At 29.2% G+C, this 9,832-nt stretch overlaps 1 protein-coding gene across 7 annotated transcripts; it reads right to left on the bottom strand.

The window, feature by feature from the left end:
- Positions 1-1,752: 1,752 nt before the first annotated feature.
- Reptor (repressed by TOR) lies at positions 1,753-8,930 on the bottom strand. Of its 7 annotated transcripts, XM_076317830.1 has the most exons (7): positions 8,563-8,930; positions 8,393-8,454; positions 7,652-8,297; positions 7,041-7,481; positions 6,425-6,922; positions 5,864-5,986; positions 1,753-5,317 (listed from the first exon to the last, which is right to left on the bottom strand). In XM_076317830.1, exons 3-7 carry the CDS (start codon positions 8,283-8,285, stop codon positions 5,223-5,225), a joined length of 1,791 nt encoding a protein of 596 aa, XP_076173945.1. In that variant the 5' UTR covers positions 8,286-8,297; positions 8,393-8,454; positions 8,563-8,930; the 3' UTR covers positions 1,753-5,222. The 7 variants fall into 7 exon arrangements, with proteins under 7 accessions (XP_076173945.1, XP_076173938.1, XP_076173971.1 ...); XM_076317823.1 differs by having other exon boundaries at positions 8,393-8,930; XM_076317856.1 differs by having other exon boundaries at positions 7,041-7,457; positions 8,393-8,930.
- Positions 8,931-9,832: the final 902 nt, after the last annotated feature.

Raw genomic sequence — 9,832 nt, 5'->3', positions numbered from 1 at the left:
TAGTAATAAAATTATTAGTCAACACATTAATAATATGTACTTCTAAGATTACATGAAAGAACCTTGTAAGATCTCAACCAAACAATAGATGTCGTTAAAAATAGTTCTCCCAAATAAAAAAATCAGGTTGATAGAATATCTGCATTAACTGCATACACAATAGTATGCAAAAAAATAAATAATCATTAACTGTCCCAATGGTACATCAGGGTGAATTTTCAAAAATTTACAATTTTTATTTATTTCGTGAATATAAAACAAAGTAACTTATACCTCAAAGATCGGTAACGCGACCGTCGATAACTTAAGCATAGGTAATTTAAGTGTTGGTAACTTAGGTAGATGGCGCTCCTAGGTTAGTAATTTGGGTAAATGTTGGTTTGCAGATGTCTTCCTTTGCCATCCTTATTACGTAATCCCCCATCCCTGTTAATAGATCATTTAGATCACAGCACTTCTTCGTCTCTTCCCTCGTTAGAGATAGCCACAGCTAGACCGTTTTTTTGACTACCCTTCATTCGTTTTGGTCCCCTACGTTACTTTGTCTCCTTCACAAAGAAATTTATTCGTATCATGATAAAGAAAAATCAACATTTTCCCTTCTAGTCAAGGTCTGAACATTGGCCCAAGCTATTTGGCGAAGAGTAAAAAAGTCCACAGAAAATGCATGAGAGAATTGTAAAGAGAGGGTTGATTGCAACCAAGAATTCCTTTATCGTTTTGCAAGGGCTGCAGCTTGCTTTGCATGCTATGACACGAGGTCCGGAGTGAATATCAAAATATGTGTATCCTTCAAGGAAGCGTAACATGGCTTATATCAGCGAGCAATTGGCAGAATAGTTTTATGCGCATCTTTCATCATGCAGTTACATTTAGAAAGGGCCCGATTTTCCGCTAGTGGTAGCAGTGCATTTGTAACAATGCAGTCAAGTTTTTGTCGACCGAGTATGCATGTACCCTTTTTTACACAGAATTGTAAATCGGAAAAATATAAATAAACACTGAATTATTATTCATTGACGCCTATTATAAGTGTTTTTCACATTTCACCATCCCGCAGACACCATCGATTTAGAAAAACTTTTGGTAGATCATTTAGAATAGAATTAAATTATTATGCTTTTTAATATATTTTAAAAGTATTTATCTTTAAATAATTACTTAACGTACTACATTTTTATTTATTAAGCAATACACAAAAATAAGTTTTAAAACAAAATTCACTATTGATAAGAAAAGCACTATTTGATAAGAGCAATATTAAAAAATTCTTGTTACTTGGATGTCAATTAAATCTGTAATCGGAAAAACCAATATACTTTATTACTTTTAACAAAAGTAAAATGAAACCTAATAAATACGATATAAGTACAAAACGATTTTGATAAAACTATACAAAATTTAGGAACAAATTTATATTTAATGAAATAGATGACGCTATTGCTCGAACATTAAGTGGAAAATGTTTAATGTGATTTTGAAAAGTAGGAATTTCAGATCCAGTTTTAAATTTTGCGTGTTTTAAGGTCTTACTACGGAAACATTTTTTAATACTCCTGTATATCCATTTTTTCTTTGTGTGTCATATACGTGTATATATATTATTATATCGTACATCGATATAACACAAAATAAATGATTAATTTAATATTTTCAAATTTTTTACTTAGTCTACTTCTATAATTACTAGCCCATATGTAGGAAAGGAATGTTCTCATAATGTAAAGCAAGTGACAACCAAATTTTTTTCCTTTCATTTTATATTATCTTTTATTAAAAGAAGACAGCTTATTTCAATTGTCTGATTTAATCTAATATCAAATATATCTAATATATCATTTATAATAAAATAAATACTATATTATTTTATTATTATGCTTAGGTATAATATTTCGCATTGAGGTAGATAAAATTATCAAAGATATTCACGAGAATGCTCTTATGGGCGCCACAAACTCTCTCTCCCCTCTAAATCAATTCTATTACTTATGTATGCATTTCAAAAATAAAGATACTCTCTATCATTGATATTAAGAAATCGTGGAATTTCCAGTAATCAACACAATTAACAATAAGCTTGATTTTCTTAATATTTTTTCAGTTTTTTGTAACATCATCATTTCAAGAATAATCATCTTTTAAGTCAAGCTGTTGTTTGTAACACGAAAACATAACATGCATCTATTAATGGCAGAACAAAATTCAGAGCTTACATATCATGATGATAATGATTAATGATGATGATGATTTTATACAACTTCAAATACTATAAATATTGTACTGTTTGAAAATAAAATATAAAAAAATATATGTCGTACTATCCGTCTGTGCTAACAAGTGTTTACACCCCCTCTAGTTTATAGTTTACTAATTTTTCTATTAACGCGTATTGTTGCTATTAACCAAGAACGTTAAAGAAGATCGACCGTGGCCAATAACAACAATGCGTGTGTTGGTAAGGAGCTAATAAACTGCAGAGTATGGAGATGCTAAACACTCGTTAGCCTTGTTCTCGCGGACGGACAGTACTTATGACCCATTATTTTATTGATAAAATCTCCAAATTCAACAATTCAAAATATGTCAAGTATCCAGTGAGCTATACCATTTAAGAACAGATGAATTTAAATAATTTTAAGGATACATACTTCATGAGTCATAAATTATGACTATACTTGAAATCCCTAATAACGCAGAAACATTTGAAATATGAAATTGCACACATGCTCTCACACATACAACATAATTATGAGTTTTTTGGATTAACTTTAATAATTACAATATCACGTCAAATTACAATTATTAATAAAAATATACATTTCAATTTAATGATACGAAAATCTTCAAAATATACATTTTAATAAAGTTCTATTTTAAGACTTTGATAATCTCGACACAAATTACAGAGTATTGCAGAAATTACAATCAGAAACTGACACCAAAAAGGCACAACTTTGTGTCAGTAGTTTGGAAAGGGGCTTTATCTTTTTAAGTATTAACAGATAAATTTGTACATAAATATACTTGATAATATCAAATTTAGTTAGCACAATCTTTCATGTGTATAATAAAGTGTACAAAAACGTTAAAACAATATTTTTGAATTATTAATAATAATCCTGCATATGTGTTATACAATATGTAAAGTTCACGTACATATGTAAGTCACCAAAAACCTATAAAGAAAATCATATTAAGTAATATATTGAATACATAGTACTCATGTATGATGTGGAACCTTGTAAAGAAGTAACAGGCAATCTTCTTCTATTTTAGAACTTTTTTAATATACGTGACACTTGTAAGAAAAATGCCTGAACCTGTTATAAGAATGATATAAGAAACCATGTATTTAAATCTAAATCTCAAGCAGTATTTACAAATAACTTAACGTAAATAGTTCTTTAAAAACATATTACTTTTCAAAACTATCTTACTTTCTACCAATTTTATAATTTTCAAATTATATTTTATATGGCAACAATTTCAAATTCTGTATTATGTGTTTAACTCAAAAGTAAAAAAGCCCCTATAAACTGGATACTTGATGTTAAATATATATGCATCAACTATTGGAAAAGATTGTGTTAAATATTTTTGCATATCCACGCAAAAGGAGAACAATATTATAAACTTCTTATTACGGACGTAACAAATACTTTGTGTTGTAAAAAAGTTTATGTACAACGCAACTCATGTACTTGCATTTGTAAAAGTGAAAAAAAGATATGTACCAAGTCACAACATTATTCCACACACTTGAACAATGACAAAAATTTATGTAAAAATATACGCGCAGATATCAATTATGACATGACATGTTTAATCTTCAGTCATTTATGTACATTATAGATCTATTCAGACATTATACTTCTCCTTATGAGAACTGTCATTATTATCAAGGTATTAGTACCATACTTGATATATTGACTTAGTGTAATTAAAATAAAGTACCTAATTCAGACTGTACTTACAATTAGTATGATCACAAGTTTATTGTTTGCAACAATGAAATATTACATGAAAATATAATATGAAAAACATGAGGATTATAAAATCCTAGATAAAAATTTCATTTACATGAAAAGTTCTTTAATTACTTCATACTAGATGACCAAGTTTTTATAGATTTTATTAGTGTTTTACAAACTATTTATGTTTAATCATACAAGATGGTTTACATTAAAGAAAATAAATATTTAAAGAAAATTTGTGGGCTAAAGTTTAAAGGCACTTTACATCTAATGATACAAATTGATATAAATCAAAAACTATTCTTTATGCAGTAAAAAAGAATTACGAGAAGTCAGAAATATAATGTATACTAGTCACAAAGAAAATAAAATTATTTACATGTTACTATACTCCAAGCTCTCACTTTACGTTTCATTATTTTAGCATGTGGAATAATATTGTGAAAATTGGAATATTATTTTTTTTACTTTATAAAAACACATACACGCAAGTACACGAACACACCAACCACCCATCCACCACGCACACACGCATACACACACATAGACATAGTATATACAAGATAAAGAAAGAAAGAGGCAGAGAAATGGGAAATAGGAATGCAGCGCCTCAGCGAGAGAGAGTCGATGATAAATGGTATAAGTTCCTGTGTTTACGTAACGCACAAAAAATTCATAAAATTTATATCTGACATTGGCATAAATCGCGTGGTTATTATGAATTCATTACAGCAATTAAATCAACAGAATTATTTATCGCAAATGGAATTGGGAACCAGTGAGCCAGAATATACACAGTTTCGTGTGTAAAAATAAGTAATTTCCAATTTTATACCGAGTAAAATAATATTTTATTAAAATAATATTTTATTCAAATAATATTATATTAAAATAATATTTCATTCAAATAATATTATATTAAAATAATATCTTATTATTTTACTCAGAATGCAGATATAGTCCACTTCATAATTACTATGAAGAATTAAAGTTAACTATAAGAATATATTTAACTCTAATTAGCATAATAAAGTACTGATAATATTTGTCTTTTGTTTGTTAATTACTTTTCTTTGAATCGTATAAATGTATTTAGACTTAAATTAATGGTCTTTTTGCTTATGGTTCCTGATCTCAGCATCAAAGCGTACCTTCCTTAATTTACGATAAACTGTTAACATCGCTTCTTTCTCGCGCTTTTGTATGCGCACATATGAATGCATATTTATAGCAAACAATCCTGATATATTAAAAATCATCGATGCCGCCATCAAGAACACCAGCACGAACTTTATCCAATACTTTGTTGACAAATTCAGTTGAATGATTCGCTATTCGAACTTCTGTAACAAAAAGATGTATTATACATAATGAAATATTAATATAATTATAGAATATATTATTATACACAGTTCATCTTTTAACATGATAATATAATTTATAATATATTAATATATGCGATATATAAACATATATATGTGTATCAAGTACAAGACTATTTTAAAATATGGACACCAATGTCCATTTCAGCATTCAATGTATGAAGTACGAATTTATTTTTTATTTTCTTCACTGTACACATTGCATGTATATAACTCTGAACTACTATGTATGTTAAAAAACACTTCCAACTTTTTTGTGCTATTAACACAATTACATAACACTTTCTTATTTGTACTTAAGTATTACTATAACAAAAGTTGAATTATTAAATCAAAGTAATAGTGTAGAAGTTAAAAATTTAAATTATTGGATAAAAAGCTTGTCAAAATATTTTGTACAATTACCCATACCTCACATGATTTTTTTAAAAATCAAAGCTTTTATATATTACTTTCAAATGACCAATAATCATATCACATTTACATAAAAAATCTAACAATACTAACTAGTAGCCAATTTACAGCACTTTTCCATCTGACGCGTCAACTCTTCTTGATTTTCAGGATTAGGTTCGGTTAATTTTGCAGCAAGTGTTTGTTTCGCCTGAGATATGCCTTGAATTAATCGTTCTGCAACAAAAATTATTAATTTATTACGTACTTTCCCATTAGAACTTCTACATATTTATTATACGTAAACCACTTACATTCTATTAAAATAAAAAAGACATAAATGTTTAAAGTTATTTTTTTATATAAATCGTTAGCTTTTAACAGCTAATATACTATAATTTATTTATATTTATATTTCTAATCTATACTTATTTGCACTTAAAAAGTGCTCAATTAATTTGTGATCATTCCTTGTTACTCACAATTTGTCATAACTTATTCTTTAGATTAATGTAATGTAATTATATCACTCAAACATGGTATATTTAAATGGTATGGTATGATTTAAATAAAAAGAAAAAACAATGTTGTTTTTCTTGGTTGCTGAAACTTAATTTTTGTACTAAGAAGAAAAACTAGTTTATCTATATACAAGTCTAACTATAAGTACTCAACTGTGTTCCTGTTCAAGGCCATGTAGTTTTATTTTATTCGCCTCGTGCTGAGCTTTTTTTTTCAAGCGACATGCTCGAGAAGCAAGCTTATTCTTTTCTTTGCGCGTTTTGGGCCTCGCTGTGAATGGTAACTCTGACACAGGTGTCATATCATTTATAATGCGAGAAAGTTTATCCAATTCGCGACCAATACTATACAATTTTCGTGGATTTGGAGTCAAGTCATTTCCGTCTCCTTTTCGTGCTTTACCACTGTGTTTGATTCCACGAAGAGCACAATGAGGGCTAAAAACGGGATCCGTGGCTTCATTTAAAATATGTGGATCCTCAAGACGTGCTCTTGCAACAAGTCTCTGCCCTTTTGGCCCTTTGGCTTGTACATTATACTGCCAAAAATATCGTTCTTTTTTACTGTGTTTATTATCCCGACTTGAATCCACACTTCCGCTTCCTACTCTACTCCCAGTACTTTGGTCTTCACCATCACTGCCCCCTGTGTCTATAAACATATACATTTGTATTATAAATTTTGTTATATTTAAATATACATACAAATACATAAGACTATAAATTATTAGTAGATGCGTCCGAATATTTATTTATAAGCAATAAAATACCATTGTCACTGCTGTAATCATCATAATGATCACTGTCATCATCACTATCTTCGTAGCCTTCATCATGACTAAGATGATCAGTACGATAGCATGGATCTGGACTCAGTGCTTCTCCAGTACTTAAACTACTTGTTGAACTTGCTTCAACAACACCAAGACTACCAGTACTCAATAAATGTGGTCGTGGTTCTCTACGTGTCCAGATCTGTTCCAATACCATTGTTCGAGTTGGAGCAGACATTGACAATCTAGAAACCTTAGATTTATTACTCGTTGTAGATCCAATGTCTATCTGTCCACATGTGGGTATGTCAAAAGAGTTTTCACATCGTCTCATTAATAACTCATGAAGGGCAGATTGTCCATTAGGCCTGTTCATAGGATGTGGAGATGTTGAAGAACTTGCTGTTGAACTGCCTTTAAAAGAATTATCTTCATTATCTATTAAAAAATATTTTTTATTTCATCATATGAATTAAAACTTACTAAGGAGATATAGATGAAGTAAAAATGTTTCATAAGAAATATGATCTTTGTTAAAAATAACACTGAGTAGAATAATATGTAATATATGTATACAGAAAATAATAAATAAAAGTATATATATAAACCTGCAACATTACTGGTTCCTGGACTTGGAAATGCAGTTGGACTAATTGTCTCCAAATTATCAGCAACATTGACATTTATATTTACATTGAATCCATGTGTATTTATATATGTTGGACAAATATTACGATATGTTGATCCAGATTGTGGAAAACTACTCGAAGCAAAACTAGTATTGTTATCATTGAATAATGGACCAATTGATTGAGTTGCATTAACATCCAATTTAAATGGTTGAACCCTTTCTTCTGGTAAAAGCAGATCATCAAAATTTAAATCACCAAGAAGTGTATCATCATTAGCATTCAATTCAGCAAGGGTAGGTCCTTGAATAAGATCTGCTTTGTCCACTTGAAATATATCATCATCTTCCATTTTAAAAGAAACATCTAACTGATCAGAATCCATTTTAAACGGAGATTCTATGAGATCTGGTCTATTAGGCCATATTGAAGGTATAGTCAACGGCGATGGTGAAAATTGATCATATACACCCCTACTGCTTCTATGTCCTCCTGGTATTGGTACTGATGCTGATGATGAACCCATCTCTTGATTAGGTTCTTGCTTTATAATACCATCCATTGGGCTAGTTTCGATCTTCGAGAATAATTCAGTGTATCCAGATTCTCCCATTAATAATACAATCTTAAAATTAATTGAATTGAAGATTTTACATTTATTAACATATACTTTCAAAATACAACTCAAATTACTTAATATCCAACATGAAGAAAACGTACCAATTATCTTTCTTTCAGTATATTGAGTATTCTGTATAACTTCAAATATCAAATTTTGGATTCTAGTTTTCAAATAATAATAAAATATACGCAATCGCATAAGCTTATTAAATCAAACTTATATTAAGTCAAACAAGACAAAAAATAAATTGGAAACCGTATACACTTACAATATCGATATATAGTTGAAATGAAGTAAATAATGAAATCTAAAATGACGGTTCATATATTTGCATAGTTTTTGTTATTACGGATAAATGATAGAAGTCATCAATCCACGCGGTTACATAGTAAGATCACTACCCGCACATGAAATGACCATGACTTTCGTCAGCAAATATTTTTCCTAGACGACGACATTGCCTCACTAAATTTTCTCAATTTAATCTTTGAGAAATATAAAATTTTTTCCCTCGTGTGAAAGAAGGCGAAATAGAAAAAAAATACACGTTGCAATTTACTTCTACACCACTTTTCTTAGCTACGCACCCAAAGATACTTAAAATCCACTCGCAAAACACAGTTTGTTATTGTTTTGTCACAAAATTTCGAGACAGTATCACTGATATTAACATAAATAGGGAACGATCACATGACAAAAGTCGAGTACTCGGCCAATGAAAATATTTAGCCAATCATAAATGAACCTTCAACTTATCAGTCATTTATGATTCGTGAATTTATTGGTAACTAAAATATAACAGAATGAAAAATTCACGCAATTACAGACTTTGTCAAGTATGTATAGTATGTACAGTATGTAGTATTATGAACTTTATCAAATGTATCAAAAATATAAAAATATATATTGATATAAAAATTATAGTAAATAACAAAGAAAAACGCAATAAAAAAGAAAAGAAAACGGGTTAATAATAAAAGAAGTGAAAATCAACAGAAAAAGGAAAATTATTCATTATTCATAGTCTTTTAATACGATACATCCTAAGCAATAATTCGTCAGAAGAGAAAGTCACTAGTCTTGGCTATCCTTTCTCTTTTACGGCAGCTCGTCTTTGCACGCGCAGACGCTTGATGGTTGCGCAAAGGGATTTTACATCTGATTAAGCTTTCCGAACCTCATGAAACATTTAATCCGTGCGAGACTAGTGGGACGTGTTCCAGAAATAAATATGAAATAAAATGTTTTGCCAACAGGTCGTAACATATAAAGATTAAAATAATTTACTTATTGAAAAATTAAATTTTCATTTGTTAATTATGTTTCATTGTATTTTGAGAATCAATTTCAATACTTCCGATATACATATATAACTAATACGTCATTTTAATTAAATGACATAGATACATATATTACGTGCATTTAACATACTACCGTGTTAAAATATACAGGAGACATTGGAATACTTCACAATATTAAGTATATACAGCAAAACACATTTCTATTCTTTTTACTGTGTTTTCTCCCTAGATATCTAT

Source organism: Ptiloglossa arizonensis, chromosome 1 (genome assembly GCF_051014685.1).
Source record: "Ptiloglossa arizonensis isolate GNS036 chromosome 1, iyPtiAriz1_principal, whole genome shotgun sequence".
Taxonomy (NCBI): domain Eukaryota; kingdom Metazoa; phylum Arthropoda; class Insecta; order Hymenoptera; family Colletidae; genus Ptiloglossa; species Ptiloglossa arizonensis.
Note: the sequence above shows the minus strand (reverse complement) of the source record. Positions and strands in the feature narration are given on the sequence as shown.